Here is a 15,934-nt window from a genome sequence, read left to right on the forward strand (position 1 = left end):
GGCTGTCCTTGTCCTGGGAGAATTCAGCCTGGTCCTGAAGACCAGTCTGCGAGCAGCTGACTTGTTCTCCGTCGCGCAGGGCATTCTCTGCCGTGGTTCCAATTCGGGCGCTCCAGGAGGGCGTGTCTGTGGCGTACCAGTCCCCTCCTAGCTGTGAGTGTGAGTCCCAGCGTGTTGCCTCTGAGGACCCTGCATGCTTGTGGAAGCACATACGTGTTCACGTATGTTCTACTTTTTTTTTGGTCTAACCTTTTTTTCTTTTTTGACTGAAATGACACTTTATTTAGAATCACCCTTCTTTATTTTCTGCATATTATTTCTGCATATTCTGCATTTTCTCCATCATTTGGAGGTACTATAATTTCCTAGCTGGTTCCTTACATTTGAGGGTGTTTATGTGTGTGAGTCACTCAGTCGTGTCCAACTCTTTGCGATCTCACGGACTGTGGCCCACTGGGCTTCTCTGTCCATGGAATTACCAGGCAAGAATACTGGAGTGGATTGCAATTCCCTTCTCCAGAGGAACTTCCCAACCCGGGGATCGAACCCTGGTCTCCTGCATTGCAGGCAGATTCTTTACTGATTGAGCTACAAGGAAGTCCTTTGAGGGTGTTCGGGCCCACATAATTTGAGGTGGCAGGGGTGACGGCCTGTGGAGGGTGAACACAGGAGGCGTGGGAACCCAAGGAGGACCGACCCAGCCTGCGAGTGCGGAGGAGGCTGGTGCACAGACCTGAATGTCCAGGGCGGAAGGGAGGAGGCGGGGCAGGCCAGGCAGAAGCAGCAGCAGTCACACAGGTGAGCATCTCACCTGTGCAGGGTGGCAGCCAGCACGTGGTCGTGGCAGCTGAGGTGTGAGGGAAAGGTGAGGACAGGTGAGGAGCCGTGTGCCTCAGTGCCCAGCTCTGCGTGGCCTTGTGGCAGGAGTGTCTGCTCTGTCGTCTGCTCGATGGCTGACTCCCTGTCGTGCCCTCGAAGGCCCAGAGCAGCAGCAAGAGGCTTCATCGTGCCTCCAGGAGTTTGCAGTCCAGCAGGGGAAGGCATTCCTTGGGACAGGCAGCAGTGCCGTGGGGGTCAGGGGCTCTGACGAGCGGAGGGCGTGAGGGCCCAGCCCACCTGCGCCAGATGTTGTGCCCTCCATTGCCACCACCCCCCTACCGAATGCCAGCAGTGACGTTCCCCACCCCTCCCCAGGACGGCTCAGGGCACGTGGGTGCGGAGGGTGGGCCACCTGCCCCAGATCCCTGCGTGAGGGAGAGCCGGAGTTCCTTCTACCGCCACGCACTTCCCGGCCAGCAAGGAGGACTAGGACAGCCGTGGCCCTGCTGGGCGCTCTGGCGCAGGGCGTCTCTTCACTTCCTCTTCCTTTCGTGACGTGAATAAGGGGAGCTGGCTGGGACCCAGGGCACCATTCAGCACTCTGTTCGCAGAACAGAACCCAGGGCAGGGCCCCGGACTCCAGTCTGGTCACCAGATGCAGGGGTGTTCAGTGCAGATTTAAAGCAGCGAGCATTTACCCAGCTTTGATCTCCTGAAGAAGTACTTACTGTTACATCTCCTGCTACAGATGTTTTCGATTAGGCTTTCTGGGTAGTGTTCGCGTCTTCCCTCTTTACTGTCCTTCATCCGTCGCACATTTGTTAAGAGCCACTCTGTCTGGGCACTGCTCTGGGTGCCGGGTATAAAGGACCAGAGAGAGAGAGGTCTGCATCCTTGGAGGTACATTCCATAAGCAGCGTGAAGCTACACGTACGTTAGAGCACTTGTGCCACGGGAAGGCAGGGCGGATGTGGGCGTGGCAGGATGGGGGTGCTCAGTGTGCCACAGTGGACCCCAGAGTCAGAGGGGTCCAGGTAGCCAGTGAGCCTGGAGGGGAGGGAGCGGAGCTGAGACAGAGCTGCCGGGAGCGTCCAGGGCCGTGCCCCATTCTGTTCTCCGTCTCCTTCAGCCTGTCTTCATCCTTTTCATGCTCAGCCACTGCAGAAGGTGAATTAGTACATTAAGCAGACATTAGTCAAGCAAGGCCTCCTGGTCATCTTTGGCATGCAGGCTTCAACGCTGGAAATAGCTAAGTGGAAAAATGTCATAACGTAATGCATATTCACTGACCACATATTCAGTGTAAACAAAACAGGAGAAATAAGTCCTTGCCATTGGAATTGATACTCGAAGGAAGGATGCAGAAAAAAAAACTTAAAGACAATGGCAGAAACTGAACAACGCAACTAACGGTGGTCTCATCAGGGCCGCGGGAGCGGCGTGCTGGACCATCAGGGCCTCCGGCCGGGCGGGGAGCTTTTCTCAAGGCCAGCGGCCGTGGCGTCCCCGCTCTGTGCCAGCCCTTCTCCCAGAGGGGTGCCCGTCAGCGAGACGCAGCTCCTGCCCTTGCACTCGCTGTCCGGTCGGCTTGTGTCTGTCTCATCTCCTCCTGTCCTTGCTGCCCAGTCACCTGTCTGCCCCTTGGCGCCCCCAGCCTGCTCTTCCCCACCTGTCCTGTCTGTCCTGACGGGTCCTGTCCCTTTTCCTGCTCTTTACCCCACGCCCTGAATCCGGGAAGGGATTAAAGGAGAAGCAGTCCAGCTGCGCCCGCCTGAATAAACACTCGATCGTTCCACGGCCGCCCCAGGTGTTTTTCTTTCACAGGTAGGAGCTGGTTACCTTTGAATCCATCGCCTCTCGGTAGTGTCTTGGGTGACGGAGACACGTTTGTCCAGGGAGCCGTCCTTAGCGCTGAGGATCTGCATGCAGACAGGTGTGCCCTGCAGAGAAGGCCGAGGCTTTCCAGCGAGGCCTTCCGGTCCTGTGAGCTGCGTGCCCAATGCAGGAATCATCACCTCGAATTAACCGCAGCCCTGGCACGTTGCTGGCTTCATTTGCATTAGCCCCGGCCTCATCGGTGCAGTTCACCTTGGTGTCTGCTTGTCTAATAGCTTTCTAATCGTTATTGTTGGAATACACTTCAAGAGAGAATGGTGGCAGTTGAGTGGCTGCTCTGGGTGGACAGAACAAAATCCTCTTCAGTTTCTGATTGAAGAGTGTTTCTGAGAAGTTAAACGAAAATTAGGAGCTGACATATATTTCCCCTTTAGCTTAATAAACACACATTCCTGAGTCCAAAAAGGTTTTGATAAAGTGATTTACGTTGTTTGTTCAGAATAAATCCTATCAGAATTGAAAATCACCGGTTGCTGAAACAGATCAGGGTCTAAACTTGTGATGAAACGTCTTCTGAAACAAAGGCCTGTGGAGTGTTCACAGAGCATGCGCATCGACCCAGCAGGCCCTTGTTGAGGCTGTGAGGGGCGATGGGAGGTGCGGAGATGCCCAAAGCGGGCCTCACCCTGGAGGGCCTGGTGTCAGGCTGAGCAGGAAAGGAGCAGGGATGGGGGGTTGCCCTGTCCCCAGCATCCCAGGGTGCACCCGTGGTGGCCGCGGCTGGCCCCGCCCAGGATGGTAGGCAGGTCCTGCTGGAGCTCAAGAGCTCTGCCAGTGAAGGGTGGGGCCTGGGCTTGGACTTGGTCCCCCTCCCCGGCATGGGCAGCTTCCGCTGTGCCAGGGCCTGGGGCCTGCAGAGGATGTGGGGTCTCTCCCGTGCTCCAGAGTCCCACTTTCCTCTCGTTTCCATGTACGTTTCCTGTTTTGAAGCTGAATTACTGTCCGTTTGGTTATTTGGTTTTAGTCTCAGCTTCCTTCTGGTTCTCCCTGAAGCAGATCATTACTGTAAAGACCATTAGGCTGGTATTGCTTCTTTGACTCCCTCCTGCCTGAGTGTGTGAAGGAGAAGAGAGTCCTCCCCACACTTGAATGGGGAGAAGGGGCTCAGGGCCACACACCCCCCCAACCCCCACTAGCTTTGCTGTCCCAAGATCTGGAAACTTGCTCTCCTCAAGGCTATTTCCTGCTGTTTTTGTCTTGTGATAATCTTGTTGTATTTTTCGTATTCCATTTCCAGTATCAGTGCTTTTTTTAAGAAAAACTTCCTTTATGTGCTGTGAACGTGGCTTTTTTGTTTATCTTGTCTAGTATAACAGTGAAAGTGAAAGTCGCTCAGTCGTGTCTGACTCTGCGACTTCAGAGACTATACAGTCCGTGGAGTTCTCCAGGCCAGAATACTGGAGTGGGTAGCCTTTCCCTTCTCTAGGGGATCTTCCCAACCCAGAAATCAGAACCAGGGTCTCCTGCATTGCAGGCAGATTCTTTACCAACTGAGCTATCAGGGACGCCAGTAAAATAGTAAAAAATAAAATCATCAATTAAAAAAATCCTGGGTTTGCAGTCACTAGTTAATAATGTCTGAATTTTCCCTTTTATCTTGAAAGTTTATAAACTTGGTCTGTATTTGGTTTAATCTAAGCAGTTCCCTGTATTGAACACTGATGTGCATGGAATGAACCGGAGTCAAGAGAAACAAACCTGGTGGGAGAAAGCCTTGTACTCGCCTCTTTTCCCCGCCTCGGAGTGTGAAGGTAAGGAGACCTGGCGGGACCCTTCACCAGCTCAGATCTCTTAGCTCCTTAAAGAGCAGTCTGTTCCTTTCGCTGTGAATATCGGTCCGGAAGCATTTTGTGTGACAGGCATTGGTCATGGGCAACTGGGGACACAAGAGGTGAGCGTGGGCTGGACCCCACTCTTACACCCACCAGCAGCCTAGGGCAGGGTGGGCCGTGGAGACACGTAAGCCCCCAGGGAGGGGGGCGAAGGTGGGAGGGTCAGTGGCCAGTCAGGGTGGGAATCAGAGTTGCCCCCGGGCCCAGCCGAGGCTGGAGAGACCAGCAGGGGATGAGCTGAGTTGGTCAGCAGGCTCATGAGTTCTGCTGCGTCAGGTGGAGTTTGAACAGGAAGGAGAGGGCTGCTTGCAAGAGCTCACGTTGGAGGGTGTCAGGTCGGGTGCGTTTTTTTCCTAAAGCAATTCTAGCAAGAGAATCGGAGTGGGGAAGGACTGGAGGGCACCTGCTGGGCTCCTGGCCTCTTGTCACGGTCTAGTATGACAAGATAAAGGCCCCTGGGGGGGAAGGAGAGCAGAGAGCAGCCCCAGGGGGCTGTGTGGCGGAGGCCAGAGTTTGCTGAGTGACTTTCTGTGACCGCGAGCCGTGGGAGGGCGCTTGGGCAGACCAGGGAGAGGGACGTGGGGGCAGACTGGGAAAGGGCTTCTCATCCATGAACCTCCCGGCGGGGGCGCCTCCTCGGAAGCGATAAACAGCCCGGGCCTGCCATTCTCAGGGAGGAGAGAACCGAGGCGGCGGCAGAGCAGTCAGCTCGGGGCTGAGCCTGTGCGGCCTGCTGTGGTCGCCTAGGCCCCGCCAGCTGCAGCGCTGGTCTCGAGGTCTTTCCACTCAGGGCCCTGGGAGGAGGCCGGGCTCCAGTTGGTATTCGCGTGTTCGCCTGTGCGTCCCGTCTCCCCTCCCCGCCCGCGGGGCAGTGCCCTCGCAGCCTGGCCTCAGCCGACCGGGGGACCTGAGGTTGTCCGCGTCTTCTCTTTGTCCTGTGGGCACAGAAGTGGCTCCCCACCCCTGCCTCCCCAGGGTCATGAGGGCAGCAGAGTCTTCATTTCCAGCATCTTTTTTATTTAACAGCCTCTACTGAAGGCTGGCTCCTCTGCCATTAGCTAATATGTAGCCACTCTTCATTATTTCCAAGGTGCTTCAGTCTTTATAGCCCCCACAGAAAGCCTGGTTTTGCCTCAGATGGTGCATCCGTCTGAACGGCTCCAGCTGTTCAGCCCAGGCCTGAGTGCTGGCTGTAGCCCTGAGGTCCAAGCGTGCTCTCCAGCGGCCTCCACACACGGCGCCCGGGAGACACAGGGACAATAGGAGTGCAGACTGGACGCTGACCAGAGTCCAGTGGCTGCCCTGGCTGAGCGAGTCCCAGCTGCAGTCGTGGGGAATGCAGATGAGGAGGGCCAGGGGGCCCCGCCCCAGGACGCGCCTGCCCGGAGCGGGGGTGGGCGGGGGCCTGCACAGGGTGACCCCTAAGCACCCCGGGTGGGCTTCCCTGGGCCACGGGGACGTCTTGTTGGCCTCGGCCTGGTTTCCTGTCACTAGCGAGGCAGCCGCTCCAGCTCTTGGCCTGTGGTTTTCCGTGCCGTGCGTTGTAGGTGCTGCACGCGGCTTGAGGCACACAGAGCTCTTTGTAATTGCGGTGTGGCGTGCAGGAATGTTCAGTGGACAAAGCATGGTAGCCAGGCTTGCAGATGACCTGCCACTCCCAGCTACCCCTGGTGGTGATGTCATGAAGCCCGGTTCTTCCAGCCCGGCGGGGTTGGGGGGGGTGGGGGCGGGCGGGGCACAGTCTGAGGAGGAGCTCAGCCCGGAGAGCAAGTGGCCTCTCACCTGCTCAGCAGCCAGGCCTGCCGACTCCCCTCGCTCCTGAAGCTTCTGACGCCGCTCATGCCTCATAAGAAGCCCATGCAGCTCTGAGTCAGGGCCTGACCAGGCAGCCCCAGCTTCCCTGTGGGGGAGGAGGAGTGTCCCTTTTTCCGAGCGAGTCGGGAGACGGAGACCCCGGAGGGCAGCAGCACAACCCCGGAGGGCAGTGAGGGAACCCCCTCCCTTGCCCTGCTGTGCATCCACACACACGCTCCTTTGGTAAAGCCTTCTTGCACACTCATCTCATGCCAGGCGCTGTTCTGGGCGCTGGAAATGCAGGGACCCCAGGGAATCAGGGCCCAAGCCGGGACTACCTGCAGGCGCAGTCCACACAGGGGCCGGGGCAGATGGCGTGTGACAGCCGAGACCATTTGTGGACAGAGGTGCCCACCGGGGCGCCCGCCGCGGGGAGCAGGAGCGCACTTGCTGTGCCCAGGGCCCCTGGCCACGAGGGCCAAGCGGACTGTGTGCCTCCCCTGGGCTGTCCTGAGCTTCCGCCTGCAGGGCTCACACACTCAGTTCGAAAAGTGTGCATGTTCTTTTGGTCTTAGAGAGAGGGCCCTGCAGGGACTCAGTGCAGGTGACGGTTAAGGGTTCAGCAGACAGAGCTGGGCTGGAACCCAGTGCTTCCCTTCTCCAGCTGCTAGACCTCAGGTGATGACAAGCCTTTCTGTGCTCCACAGTCTGTATTTGTAAAAAGAGGCTGAAAGAGATGGCTTTCTTAGAGAATAGTTGTAAAGACTGAAATGCCCAGAACTGGCCTGGCCTGTGGTCACCAGGGCCATGGAGACCATGAAGAACCCTGACAACAGTCAGCATTGCCCTTTCCTGATGCCTGGGGCATCCACTGACCCCTTGTGTCCGCATAGAACCCTAAAGCAGGAAGAGAACGGGACGGCGGTGGGTTGGGGGGGACCCACTCCACCTCCTGGCGCGTTCCAGCCAAGGACATAGTCACCTTCCCACCTCATCCAAGGGGCAGCTGAGTGCCGTGGGGCGTCGGGATGGTAGAGCTTGGCAGGCGAGCTGAGAAAAGCTGATGGCCTGGGCTGGGTGCTGGGTTCCTGCCTCGGTGGAGCGTCTTAACCAGCTGTCCCAAGGCAGGTGGGCCCAAAGCCAGGCTTTGGGTAGCAGCACTCGAGAAGACGTTTACCGTGTGTACCAGCCTTGCACTTGAGGCCGCGCACCTGTCTTAACTTGCATAGAAATTTCTCTAGAGATGAGAGCACTGGGGCTCTTTCAGTAATTAGCCCCTAGTTACAGCACAGTTAAGTAGAATCTCCCCGAGTCAGCTGACAGCCTGTCTCATCACAGAGCCTGGGGTTTCTCATGAATGTGCACCAGGGAGGTTGAGGGCCCCAGGCTGTCAGAACTGAAGGTTGCGGAGAGTGCAGCCTTTCCTGGGGAGGCCAAACAGGGTGCACAGGCCCTCCCCCGGGGGTGGTGGGAGGGCGCAGTCCTCGAGCTGGCCCTGCCGCCATGGGCCCTGCGGGTCCCCATCTCATCGGGTATGTCTCATCTTGCGCCACGCAGTGACTGCCAGCCGGCCGGCAGGATGCTGACTCACAGGAGGTCAGGTCTCCTCCTCTGCACCCTTCCCACACAGCGAAGGTGCCTGGGGGCTGATCTGAGTTAAGGTGGGCCTCAGCCCTGGCCATGCATCAGGATCACCGGGGAGCCCCGCCGGAAACAGCTGAAACCAGAGCCTGCCCCAGATCAAGTGCGAAGTCTCAGGCGGGGCCTGGGGCTTCCAGGCTGGTCTTAAGGCTCCCCAGGTGATCTGCACGGGAAAGCAGGGTTGAGAACCATGGGACCAGGTGACTGGCACTTGATGCCTTCGAGTCCCAGCATGCAGTCCCAAGCCCCCCAGTCAGCCTGCGAGCCCCCTCCTCCTGCCCCTCCCTGTCAGATGGCTTAGGCTGTGCTGAGCTGAGGAGGGACAGACAGGCTGTTGCCCGCTCTGTGTTCTCCCGTCACCCCTCGTCTCGTCTGAGATGCATTTGTCCCCTTGTCCAGCAGCGTGTTCATGGCGCGTCATCCGTCTCCCTCCACACCATGTCCACCCCCGGGGCCTTGCGGGCCTTTTTAATCCTGTGTTACCAGGGCCTGTCACTTGAGAGGTGTGAGTATGTTGTTGAGAGAGTGTCTCGTGGTGGGATTAACAAGACTGTGAGGTTATGTTGGCCTCTTTTTTTTTTTTTTTTTTTTTTACTCCATGAACAACTCATTAGAAACATTTTTTTTTAACTGGCCTAACGTTTTCCTGGCGCACACCTGGCTAGCTGATGCTGACCATGTCTGCTTTTCGTGATCTGACTGCTCAGCAAAAAAAAATGAAACAAGAATGGTATGTTTCATGACTGTGTCTTAATGCAATCTCCCCCCCTTTCCCTCTTTTCCCTTCTCCATTCAAAATGATTTAAGAATGTTATACAAATGCCAAGGGAGAGAATGGTATAGAAGAGTATCCAGATGTTAAAGAAATGCCCAGTAATGAAGAGCGTCTGTTAGATTTTAATAGGGTAAGTGGACTGTCCTCCTCCTTACTACTAACTCGCAGTAGCCGCCAGCGCCATGCACAACCGGTAGTCTCGCGGCTGCCTCTCCCGGCACCGAGCTCTGCGGCTGCGACCCTTTGGTCTGCCTTGCCTCCCACTCACTGCCAAGGCCTCCCCCCGGCCCCCTTCTCCTTGCAGTCCGTCCCTCACTCCTGCCAGAGCGTGTTTGCCCCACACACGTCTGACCCCGTGGTTCCCCCTTAAGATGCTCGGGTGGACACCCTTTCCATCTTTCAAAATGCACAGCAGAAAGGAGCCCCTCCACTCACACCTGCCCTCCGCCCCCCACCACAATGTGCCCTGCCCGCCCCCCGCCCCCCGCCCCCATAGAGCGCCGCTGTGGCCCTGCCGCAGCTGAAGGCAGGCCCCGTGTGTCTGCCGCCCCTGCCTTCTGCCCTGCCCGAGCTCTTTGGGGCGCCAGCTCAGGGAGGGCCCGGATCTCGCCTGGTTAGGCAGGCAGCTGAATGAGTCCAAAGGAGCCCCTCTGGCTTCTCGGCGTGATTTGTCAGTGTCAGTCGAAGTCTCGTGGAAGTCGTCCTTCCCCCGCCCCCGCCCCGAGCGCCCCCGCCCCCAGCGCCCCCGTGGTCTTTGTGTCCGTGGACCTGCTGGACTTAACGCATCAAGACAGGCGTCTGGGGCGTCCCCAGCATTCTCTGCATCCAGCTCCGTGGCCGTTCTGCCCTCGACCGCCGCCCCAGCTTCAGTCCCCAGCCCGTCCGCACGCCGCCCGCCCTCTCAGCCGACCCCAGGCCTCCGGGCTCTCCCGCCTCCGCGTTCACACTCCCCCGCCCCCCTTTGCCGCCCGCTGCCTGCGCTTCGCGAGCGGGCTTCCTGCTCCCACCTGCCCCTCCAGCCGGGCTCTCTCCCACCACAAGGCACAGCACCCCCTCACTCTCCCACCACAAAGCACAGCACCCCCGCTCTGTTACCTCGGTCGCCCAGGAGGCGGGTGCTGCTCTGCCAGCCTGCAGAGAACAGAAGGCCCGGAAAGATTCCGAGGGGCTTCCCTGCTGGCTCAGGGGGTAAAGAACCCGCCTGCCAGGCAGGAGACGCAGGTTCGATCCTGGGTCAGGAAGATTTCCCCCCGCAGGAGGGCAGGGCAGCCCACTCCAGTATCCTTGCCTGAAGAATCCCTTGGACAGAGGAGCTGGGCGGGGGTGGGGGGCTTCAGTCCATGGGGTCACAGAGAGTCCAACACGGCCGAGCACACATGAGCACAGATTTTCCAAACACGCCTCTGAAGTCGCACAGCCAGAGCCTGCGTGTCGATCGAGCCGCGCCCTCAGCCCCACGTCCTTCCGCCCTTGTGCACGGAGTGGATGCGCTCTCCCTGCCAGGCCTGTGTGTCTGCCCTCGCGCGCCTCTGCTCCCCCGTTGGTGTGGCAGTCTTTCTGTGCTCCTTCCTCGGGGTAGGGGGTGGGGGGGCTCTGAACCAGGGACAGTACTGCCATCTGGAGGTGGGGGTGGGGGCAGGGGGTGGGTGTTGCTAAGCCACTATGACTGGCGGGGCATGGGTAGTTACTGTAGTAAGTAGGGGGTGCTGGTCACCGCGAGGGAGGGGCTTTTTGCTAGCCACTGGAGGGGGGAGCGGCTTGTTAGTTACTATGAATGAGGGGCATTGCTCATCACGGGGGGAACGGGAAGAACTACTCAGCCACTGTCAGGGGAGGGTGGCGTGGCTAATTAACCATGACGGGTGCAGGGAAGCATTGCTGGGTACTGTGACTGGGCAGGGACCACCACTTGCAGCTAGTGTCCCGAGGGCCAGGAAGCTGCCTGTCTGCTGGGCGGGGGGCAGCCCCACACAACCAAGAGTTTCTCTAAAACGCCCCTCATGCCAGTGGGCCCCTGGTTCAGAAGCACCGCCCCCAGGGTCCCTGCCAGCTCTGCTTTTTCTGTGGCCCAGCTCTCTTCTCAGCATCTCCTCAAAAGAACCGCTGTCCCCGCCACTCCTGTCTGGACCCCCATCAGCGCTCCCCTGCCCACCCCAGCTGGTCAGCGCAGCAGGAAGCTGGCAGAGGTGTGGGCCGATCGGTCTGCTTGCTGTCCGCCCCTGGAACAGAAGCCCCAGGAGGGCAAGGCGGCGCTGAGACTCCAGAAGGCGGGAACGTGGAGAATCAGGGTCCGGGGTCCTTTATAGGTCAGGAGGGAGAGCTTGTTCGTTTTGCTTTCAAACAGGAAAACTTCAGTCTGGTAACTCTCCACCGGAAAATATCCACCAATAGTGTGTTCCTTAACCTCTGTATGTGAAAAAAAGCGCCTCCCCCGGCCCTTCTGTGACCTTTCGAAAACTCGTTCCTTGTCCCTCTCCCCTCAGGTGTCTTCTGTTTATGAAGCGAGGTGCACAGCAGAGCGGGACGCCGGAGCCCAGCCCAACGGCTTCCACCGCACGCCGTGCTCCAGCGCCGGCTCCGCCGCGGAGGACTCAGGCTCGGAAGGTGGAGGCGAGTGGGCGGACCCCGGCGAGGAGGCGCTCTTCTCCCGAACTCATCTCTAACCCCGCCCCCCCGCAGAGCAGTACAAGTTTTTTTTTTTTAATTGCTATGTGAGGGGGGAAAGTACCCTTTTGTGAGGCCTGTTAATCTAAAACAACAACTTAGGTTTCTTCTTCAATTAACTGGTTCAGATCAGTAATTCTCTTTCTCTTGCTTATTTTAGAGTTGAGGACAGCTGTCCTGTTGAAGATTTTCTTTCTTTCTTTCTTTTTCTTCTTCCAAGCTGTTAAAATTCTTGGCTCTCTGAACTAGACTAGAACCGGTGTGCATGTGCTCGTCTTGAAGCATCACTGCCTTCCGCGTCCTCTCGCTGCCGCAGCCCTCCCCACTTCCAGCCGCAGTCCGTCACCGCCCCCCCCCCTTGCTAGCACCGCAGCGTCAGCGCCCACGTTCACTCCTCAGAGACTCTAGCTTCGGGGACACGCAGGCTCTGTCCTCTCCGAACTGGGGTGTGAACGCATACCCCCGCAGCGAGTCAGTGCCTGTCTCCGGAGGCCAGAGGGCAGCCCGGGTGACTCATCCCCGGTCTCCATTCAGTAAAAAAAATCTCATGTACATTTAACGTAGGAACTGCAAGGGTGTGCTTTTAGAGACTTAACAAAAATACTGTGTTTTCTATCTTAGGATCTTCCCCTAGAGTATGTACCATGGACAGTGCCATGGTCGGGGACCTCCTCGCTAGCTGAGGCAGCCAAGGACTTGGAGGTGTGGGGTGGCATGTGAGGCCAGGTGGGGCGGAGGGCGGGGCGGGGCACCCTAGCCCGCTCTCGTCGCAGTCTCTTTGACCCCCGCAGACACCAGTCAGGGTTGTTTGCGGTGAGTCTTGGCAATACTCGGTGAGGACCTGAGTTGCGGGTGAGATTCTTGCAGTGACCGACATGGAATCCAAGCCGCCCCCCACCCCCCGTTCCCACCTCCGCCCCAGAACTTGAGATTGTAAACGTCTGACCTGAAACATAGACCACCTCACGACCCCAAAGAGACCTTGGCTGCAGCAGCTGGCTGCGCTCCTGGCTCTGACTTAGCATAGCTTAGATCTCCTTTTGTGTTTGAGAGAATGTTCTGGGCAAGTTGTGTGTGTGGCGGGCCGGGGGCAGAGTCCTGGTTTCTCCCGTACCGCTGTGGCGGCTCCACGGGGCCCACCCGCCAGTGGCATGCAGAAGCCAGGGCTCGGTCCGTCTCGTCCAGGCCCATCCGTTTCACAATGGTCACTTCCTCAAGCTTTTCACGCCGCCAGGCAACAGGCTGAAGTTAGAAGGAGCAATATTTGCAAAACCTAAATGTTTAAAATTACTTTTCTTCTTTTAACCGACGTGTGAGATCAGTTGAGCGTGTCTGTAACGTCGGGAAGTCTTAACTGGATGAGACAGCTCCACCACTGATTCTGGCGGGCACTAGACCCGTAACATGTACTAGCTGGGAGCTGAGCTGGCCGAGAATACGTGGTTTGCTTCAAGCATTGGGTTTCATTGCCTTGCCTTCATGATGACACAGGAAACTCCCTCCAGGGCCGTGGAGTCACCCCCTCCCCCGGCACTCTCTGTCCTCACTGTGGGAAACCTGATGGGCCGTGGGGTTTGGTCTCACCACACGTCAGGGTTTGTTTTTATACAGCACATCTTTGACACTTTAAAGTGGGTTTGTGTGTGTGTGTGTGTGTGCGTGTGTAAGGTTTTTATGTTGCTGTTATTTATTTATAGACTTTATAAGGGTTTATGTATTTTTCTTTCTTCCAGAGCTTCCTAAAAATTGATTAGCATCTGCACTGAAATATAATTTTTAACAGCAAAGGCAAAAAAAGAATTGGAAGTTGTAAAATTCCTAAAAAAAAATCACTACAGTGACGATCATTCTAGAAATCGTTGCTCATGTAGCCGAGACCAAATAAATAGATTTCAGACACAACCTTTAGCTCGGTGATTTCGGACAGCTGCTTTTTTTTTTTTATCATGAAAAGGCTCCAGGTGGTCACGTGCAGACTTCCTCACGCTGGTGGGAAGGCGACGCACCTCCCACGGGAACGGGAAGGGATTACAAGTGGGCGAGGGAGTGAACAGATTACGTATTTATTTGTTTTCGTAGCTAAGTGGCTGAAGCCCGGAGGCTCTCAGCGACAGAGTTGAAAGTTGTGGTTTTCAGTTTTGTAAGTGAGTGATCACAAAGAAAAAGCATCTCTTTAAAAAGTTGGCAAAACGCTGAAACGTACTGTGGTATGAAGCGCGTTGCACATCTTAGCACTGAAGCACCAGTTTCCCATTCCTGGGCTGAGATTCTTTTCCCGTGGTTGTATCGTTCTGATTTCACGTACACCAGAGTAACCGATTTTTTGTTTTGTTTTGTTTTCTTGTGGAGTTAACACCAAATAAAAAAGTTAAAAAGCCATTGGTTGTCTTTGTTTATCGCAGCAAAGATTCTTTTATTAAAGAACACCATCCTCCTCTTAGCAACTTACTGACCAGAAACCAAGTCCATATTCCCTTATGTAACAAATCCCGTTAGGTAACCCCCACTGACTTAACGCCCACAGGTGTTAATTTCCGCAGAGATCACCCTGAGTTAATAATGTGTTAAATTCCAGGTGAAGGTTATTTAGCTCTTCCTGGAGTTGGTGATGGACAGGGAGGCCTGGTGTGCTGCGATTCATGGGGTCACAAAGAGTCAGACACGACTGAGCAACTGAACTGAAGATGGGCACTGTTGAAAGTGCTGGCGTCTGCTTTGCTGGAGAAGAAAGTGGCTGGGGCCTTGCTGAGAAAAGAACCTACCCCGCCCTCCACCCCCCATTCCCACCCCTGGGAACTACTGCCTGAATCCTGCTGAGAAAAGAGCCTACCCCCGCCTCCCCATTCCCACCCGTAGGAACTACTGCCTGAATCTTGCAAAGAAAAACACCTTTTTGTCCTGTGGTGGTAGAAAAAGCTTAGTCTTTTTCTTTGTGGGTTGGGGGCGGGGGGGGGCGGGGAATGTGTATTTATATTAACATAATGACTGTACATTTCAAGAAAGCAATATATTATTTTAAAAGTATAAAAGAAAACTCATCCATACCTCCATCACCCTGAGAGGGTAGCTTCTAAGCTTTGTGTGAACACCTTCCTAGACAGCTGAGTGGGTATGTGGATGTATGTATAGAGAGACATTCACAGTACAGGGTGGCACTACGCTTGCTCTTCTGTAGCTTCAGAAATAGGTTTTTCTTCAAGAGATCTTCTCATTGTCAGTAACGACCTGCATCACTTTTACAGCTTATCATTCTAGTACATGGATTTAATAAGTTCTGCCAACATGGAGAAAGTTCCCCTCATGTTTGTTCAGTACCCTAAGTCACATTTCTCTGTTGACGACCTTTAACCATGGGCCTTCTCGGGCAGTGGCTCTGGAAGGCCAGTTCCAGCCCTTAGGACGCCTGCCGCTGGACGGACATCCACACAGACGCGAGGTCCTGTGGACACGTGTGAGCCCAGACGTCCTTTTCTGTCACCATCCGGACGCTGAGCACTCGCCTTCTGTCGGCACAGAGGATTCGAGTTGTGTTCAGCCTGTCCTGGCTTCTGGGATGTGCAGGCATGTTCCTACACGCTTCCCAAGTAGTGCAGCGGTCAAGGACCTGCCTGCCAGTGCAGGAGACACCGATGACTCAGGTCAGAGGCCTGGGGCAGGAAGACCCCCTGGAGTAAGAAATGGCAACCCACTCCAGTGTTCTTGCCTGGAGAATCCCATGGACAGAGGAGCCTACGGTCCGTGGGGTTGCAACAAGTCGGACACAACTGAAGCGACTTAGCATACACACGTACATGTCCCTCTGAAGAGGGTAGAGCTGCTCCCCATATTTATGGAGGGTAGATCTTTGAAGCATGCATCTTGTAGACAAGCCAAAGGGGTCAGCCTCACTTTTCCCAGCCCGCCTCAACCCCGCTTTCTGTGAAGTCTGTAGGCAGCCCGATCTGACAGCACATCTGTGAGGGGATGCCTAGGGGCCAGCTTCTGGTACCAGGTGAGCCCCCAAGTATGCCAACTTGCAGGCCCAGCACCGGGTGGCATTGTTTTGGCGTGCTCTCATCACCTTCGCCGGCTGGACCATACCTCTTCCTCCGTGTGGCCCCAGCACCAGCTGGGTGGTCAGTGCGGCAGGGGCCGTGTATCAGGGGAGACGGGCGGTATCCTGGGAGCGCGCCCTCTGCTGTGTCCAGGGCTTCTCTCATCGATCATCTCCCGGCACAGGTGTGTGCCTTACGGCCACACCAGCCATCAGCTCCACCTTTTCACAAAGTACCGTGAGCTTCACAAGGGCACTCACCTGCCGAAGCAGGGTTGGGGAGGAGGTGCCCTGGGCACAGTAACTAGTCACCTGGAGACTTTCTGTTCCCAGGAATTGAGGCGTCACAGCCAAGTGGACGGCAAAGATGTGGTGGCCCCTGTGTGGGTGTGTGCCTGCAGAGCTGGGGTTCAGTCGGTACCACTACAGGTGCCACCCAGCAGCCTGGGCACGTGGGCTGAGTGGCTGAGGCTGGGGCCT

At 56.4% G+C, this 15,934-nt stretch overlaps 1 protein-coding gene across 6 annotated transcripts in view; it reads left to right on the top strand.

Moving 5' to 3' along the window:
* Positions 1–13,800, top strand: part of KIAA0232 (KIAA0232 ortholog) — an 82,831-nt gene extending 69,031 nt beyond the window's left edge. For 3 of the 6 annotated variants that reach the window (XM_069594780.1, XM_069594785.1, XM_069594781.1), the window contains exons 7-9: positions 4,355–4,466; positions 8,790–8,887; positions 11,241–13,800. In XM_069594780.1, coding sequence (XP_069450881.1) covers positions 4,355–4,466; positions 8,790–8,887; positions 11,241–11,420 — 390 coding nt within the window. In that variant the 3' untranslated portion in view covers positions 11,421–13,800. The remainder of the gene's footprint in view (positions 1–4,354; positions 4,467–8,789; positions 8,888–11,240) is intronic. The other 3 variants (XM_069594782.1, XM_069594783.1, XM_069594784.1) reach the window with 3 other exon arrangements.
* The last annotated feature ends 2,134 nt before the right edge of the window (positions 13,801–15,934 follow it).

Source organism: Ovis canadensis, chromosome 6 (assembly GCF_042477335.2).
Source record: "Ovis canadensis isolate MfBH-ARS-UI-01 breed Bighorn chromosome 6, ARS-UI_OviCan_v2, whole genome shotgun sequence".
Lineage (NCBI taxonomy): Eukaryota > Metazoa > Chordata > Mammalia > Artiodactyla > Bovidae > Ovis > Ovis canadensis.